Source organism: Triticum dicoccoides, unplaced genomic scaffold, assembly GCF_002162155.2.
Source record: "Triticum dicoccoides isolate Atlit2015 ecotype Zavitan unplaced genomic scaffold, WEW_v2.0 scaffold178415, whole genome shotgun sequence".
NCBI classification, from domain to species: domain Eukaryota; kingdom Viridiplantae; phylum Streptophyta; class Magnoliopsida; order Poales; family Poaceae; genus Triticum; species Triticum dicoccoides.
This window is the reverse complement of record NW_021224848.1, coordinates 1-5,107: the sequence shown is the minus strand read 5'-3', so window position 1 is coordinate 5,107 and position 5,107 is coordinate 1. Positions and strand designations below refer to the sequence as shown.

Genomic DNA, 5,107 nt, shown 5'->3' with positions numbered 1-5,107 from the left:
GTAAATTTAAAACTGGAGATCACAGAATCCACATGAGCCCAATACGACTTACAAGGCAACAATGTACGTATAAGAACCGGTGAGTACCTTTATAACAAGGTCGTTAATAGATATCTTCTTTCCACCAGATGCTTCCTGCAGTGGGTTCAGTTCCCCTCGTAACCTGTAGCACAACAAAATGAAAAACTCTTCTTTAGACAAAAGTTCGGTACTAAAATTATCCACTGCAAGTTTTACAAAATCAGGCCTGAAACATACTTGATAAGTTTGTCGACACGTGTGTCAACTGTCAAGTAGTAATGTGGGATGGTTTGTTTAGAAGCTAGGAGGCGGTTTGCAGTAACCTGAAAAGAATAAGAGTTAAAACACTACAAGGCAGATAGGATCAACGAAAAAAAGTCTCAGCAGCATTCTTCAATGCTGAAACATACCTTTCTTATCTGCGCATTTGGAATATCAGTGTAATCTAATCCTGAAGCTGCGAAAGACTCACTCTTGCCACCCTTGGCTACAAAAGATTTGTTAAGCAAAAATAATCATTAGACACTGGTTGGATCCCATTTGATTCACATAATAGAAGCAAAGCTAAATGCATGACATAATGGGCTGCATGCCCCTAGAGGAAGGGATCAAGCCTAGTTCAGAAATTTTACTTGGATCTCAATAGAATGCTGGTAAAAAAATTGAATACTACGCAATTCGTCCACACTTTGCAGTAGAAAACTCACGCGATGAAAAAGAAAAAGGAACAGAATCAAGAATGGCACATAAAAAGCATGGAGTTGTTTTTTATGAGAGCGGGTATAGAGGTCTTTACGACATCCAATTGTGTATGTGATCGCCTTAAAGAGCAACAGCAGACTACAAATGAATTTCAGTGGCAAAACTTGAACATCAGTCAAGCTAATTCAGATCACAATGCAAAGGTTTTCTGAACATGGATTGATTTGGTTGATGCTGTCCATGGATACGAGCAAGCACAGGCCAAAAAGGAGTATGGATGACACGCGTAAGAGTTGCAACTTTTTTTCCAGAAAAGTTTCCGGCTCAGCGACTCCCAACTGCTGCTATTTGCAGGACTCTAGGATAGCTAGCAGATAGCACGAGAAGTGTATGTGATGCGCATTAATTACAAAATCCTGTAACCATAGACACTCATATATGTAGTCTTTTGGAGAACAAGTCCAGCTCTACGGAGTTCCATTTTCTAAGCACACATGAAATGAAATGCACTAGCATGTACCACATAGCTTGGAAGGTCAGTAAGTAGTAGACTGTATTTTGCATAACTAGTTAACCTAATTTGGCATGCACATGCAATTAAATGTGTCAAAAATCAATTCTCTGAGCTCTAGAAAATCACACTTAACAAGAACACACAACTACACGGCAAGTCAACAACATAGTACAACCAAAAAAACCTCCAAATCAACAGACATCAAGATTTAAGATCAAGTGCATAGCCAGGTAAATGTCTAGTTAAAATTCAATTTGTATAATGGTCAATGCTGAAGATTTACTCAAGCAGTCATTATACTAAGTTTCTACAAGCAAGAGATACTAGATTAGATCAAAGAACCATTCATCAATCTCAGGAATGCAATTAGAGGAGAAAATAGCATACCCAAGTAATCTTCAATGTCTGCCTTCAGAATACGGCCATCAGGACCAGTGCCTTTTACACTTGACAGTTGAACCTGTTTGAAAGAACACATCCATGTTTTCATTGACTGCACTGCATACAGCAACTACCTAGACTAACTCAAATAAAGACTTACATTGTTATCCTCTGCTAATTTCCTTGCAAGGGGGCTGGCGAATATTCTATCACCAGATCGAGAAGCTTTTCCGGCCTTTGGGGCCTTTGGTTCAGGAGCCTTGGCAGGTACTTTCTCCTCCACTTTTGGCGCTGCAGGTTCTGGTGTAGCCTTTGATTCTGAAGGAGCAGCAGGCGCATCTGCAGCCGACGGTTTGTAATCTTTAAACTTTTCGATGTCACCTTCTTCTTCCACGGTCACACAGATGACCTAAGATCATAGGCCACATAATGCAACCAATATATGTCAGCAAAACATGCAAGCAGTAGTACTGCAATATGAAATAATAGGCAGACAATTATAGGTTCTTTGGACAGTAAATGCATACCTCGCCAACTTTAATCTCTTTGGCACCATCACCCTGAACAATCTTAGCAAGATAGCCCTCTTCCATGCACTCCATCTCTACCGTGGCTTTATCCTAATTAGATGAAATGCATACAGATGTTATTTAGCTTCTGCTGCAGCTGTAAGTATGTGCTGACTAAGAATATGGAACTTGGAGATGAAGAATCTTACCGTTTCCACCTCACACAGAACTTCACCAGGTGAGACTCTGTCTCCTTCCTTCTTAATCCACTTGGCAATGTTTCCCTGCAGACAATACAAGTATCATATTGTACTATAATTTTAAGGAATAGAGACACAGAAATTCTGGGTTCAATCTAACCATTATTATAATAATAACTTTGGATGACAAATACCTCAGTCATTGTAGGTGACAGTGATGGCATCCCAATTTCTTGATGTGGTGGCAGGTCTGGAATAAGCAGTATGTTAGGACATCTGATATGGGATCTGGCTTATGCTATACTAATTGGGGTTCTCAAAGAATTGTGATACAGGAACCAAAATGATGGCGGAGATGTGGGACCCAGAATTCAAGATACTATAACTTTTGTACAAAGCAAACAAAATGCTTAGATGCGGCATGAAAGAGAACTACCCTGAAATTTTATATGGAAATAGATGTGGAAAAAATCCTAATATGTTGTAATGCTTAGATATGGATGGAAGGCAGCCTTCTGGCATAATAGTTGCCCGAAAAAAGATACCAAATCTGTTACAAGATTCACAATTTCTGGTTATCGAATGATGTTATTTGATTCAAAGGGCATAAACGAACATCCAAGAGCGGGTGCGGGAGTACCTGCACTACTTGAGAAAGACCTTGCTGAAGCTACTCGCCCACTGAAAAAGGACAACAAAAAAGACAAACACCTTCAAAGTGGTATTCTTGTACATTATAAAGGAAAGAGTACAGCCATCGCGCATTTCTGATAGGAACCACTCTAAATGGACAACGAAAACTCCAATCATAAACTGGGTTAGCTATTGTGCTATAGAAAAGTAAATCACTCTTCATGTATATGACTGAAAAGTGGTGAGGAATGCAACGACTTTTTGCAAGATACGGTTGGTTTTTTCATGATTTATATTAATTAATTGTCAAATATTTCAAGTTAATGTTCCCCTTTTTTGAAGGTGGTTATCCTTTGATACATTGGCACGCAGAAATGTAAAGGCAGCAACGGTGTAACAAGAAAATCACACTATACCATGACAATGAACCATTGAGGCCAGTAACAGCACTTGGGGCACGGTTGATGAGCATTCTTCTACAAGTGGAGCTTCCGTTTACTCCTCCTAGTGACACCTGAAAAATAGAACAAGAAATTAGAATCTCAGGACAAGATGGTAGGATTTCAATTACAGAGCAGAATTTACAGGGACATAACCTTGAAGGTCTCGGGCTCTTTCCCAGGTTGCTTGTACTGAGAAAATCTGGCGCCTCCAATTCTTTTCTCAACACCTGCAGAAACCATAAGGACTAGATTATATATCACCAATAGTGACACACACACTTCTCACTGTGCACGTAAATTCCCAGAGAAATAAAGAGAGCTACTGACTGCAGTAAACAGCAGGGGCACATCTAAAGTAGATAGATGACAAACCACACCATAATATAAATAACAGGGATTAACTCAGTCAGCTGAAGCATGTCTAGTGGGAATACAAAGAATAGTAAAGAGAGTAATGGCACTGGAAACAAGAATGACACATCTACTTAATCTACATTGTCATCTTTTGTTTGTAAAAATGTAAGCATACCAATCAACTATGGTTCATGTTATATACCTATGTACTAGACCCTGCACATTATAAAATACTGTTTGTTATACCCCAAGCTGACTGAGAAAAAAGAAGAAGCATGCATGGTCTTCTAGAGGATCTGGGGCAACCAATATCAAACAGCAAGCACAGGCACAACTAGCCAGTAACAGGACACTTACATGCATGGGTAACATAAGAGTTATAGCAATAGTAAGTCATCGGACAGGGCGTCTCCAACTTAATTCTAAAACAGATCACAGAGGCATAGTAATCACTGGAAGAAATAAGGATCAAGCATAAAATGGCGAGAAACAAGCATACCATTTTCCTTTACGGCAGAGGACCCAGAACCAGTAGAGAAGTAGCGAGCAAGGCTGGTGCGCTCGCAATCTACAGCATTCCGCAAGCTCCGCAGCTGCATTACCAAAAGCAGACGGCAAAGCCACGGATAGTTAGCCAATGGCGTGTTCACAACTTAAACGCATCGACAGGTAATTAGATGCACAAGAAATGTAACCCATGGTTATTACGCGGTTACTAAGCTTACATCAGAGATGAGAGGCAACGGCCATAGAGAGTCAGCCAGTGGGACATAACGACAAGTAATCGGATGAGGAATGTACCAAACAGTTGCACACGGTTACTATCTCAGGGGCTTAATTAACCGGTCCAAGTGTGTGTGGCGCCGCAGCAAGGAATCTACAGCAGTACCTTGCATTTCTACTAGCAAATAATTGGAAGGAGCACCATTGAATCCGAGGGTATCTAGCCCGATGATCATAATTCGCACCAAAGCAAGCGTCGAACGACCTATGATTCTGCCGGTTAGAAACGAACGGGCCGATCCATGCTTGTAGAATTGCACTACAAATCAATCATCACAGGAATAAAGCAAACACATCCGGCCGATTCCTCAGGCTCTGTCGTGGCGCGTCACACCCAACCCGAAATCGCGCCACCGGGGCGTCGGATCTCCCTCCCGATCAGAACGGCGCCGCGCCGCGCATGGCTACCTACCTGCCTACTACTCCTGCCCGCTCGCCCGGAAGCCCGTCGAGCGGGATCCGGCGAGGACACGGCATTGCGCGGCCGGATTCCGGCGGCTACGGCGCGACGCGAGATCGCTCTCCCACGAGAGCAGCGGCAGCAGCAGATCGGGGGGAGAGGGGGAG

The 5,107-nt window shown here is 42.0% G+C and overlaps 1 protein-coding gene across 1 annotated transcript; it reads right to left on the bottom strand.

Moving 5' to 3' along the window:
* Window positions 1–52: 52 nt before the first annotated feature.
* LOC119344657 (dihydrolipoyllysine-residue acetyltransferase component 2 of pyruvate dehydrogenase complex, mitochondrial-like) lies at window positions 53–4,358 on the bottom strand (the record flags this gene model as incomplete). Its single annotated transcript, XM_037615033.1, has 12 exons — window positions 4,257–4,358; window positions 3,557–3,630; window positions 3,377–3,474; window positions 2,968–3,008; window positions 2,522–2,577; window positions 2,337–2,411; window positions 2,146–2,238; window positions 1,779–2,027; window positions 1,625–1,697; window positions 432–508; window positions 259–344; window positions 53–163 (listed from the first exon to the last, which is right to left on the bottom strand). Coding segments are annotated over exons 1-12 (1,133 nt in total), but the record flags the coding sequence as incomplete, so codon positions are not given.
* Between the last annotated feature and the right edge of the window lie 749 nt (window positions 4,359–5,107).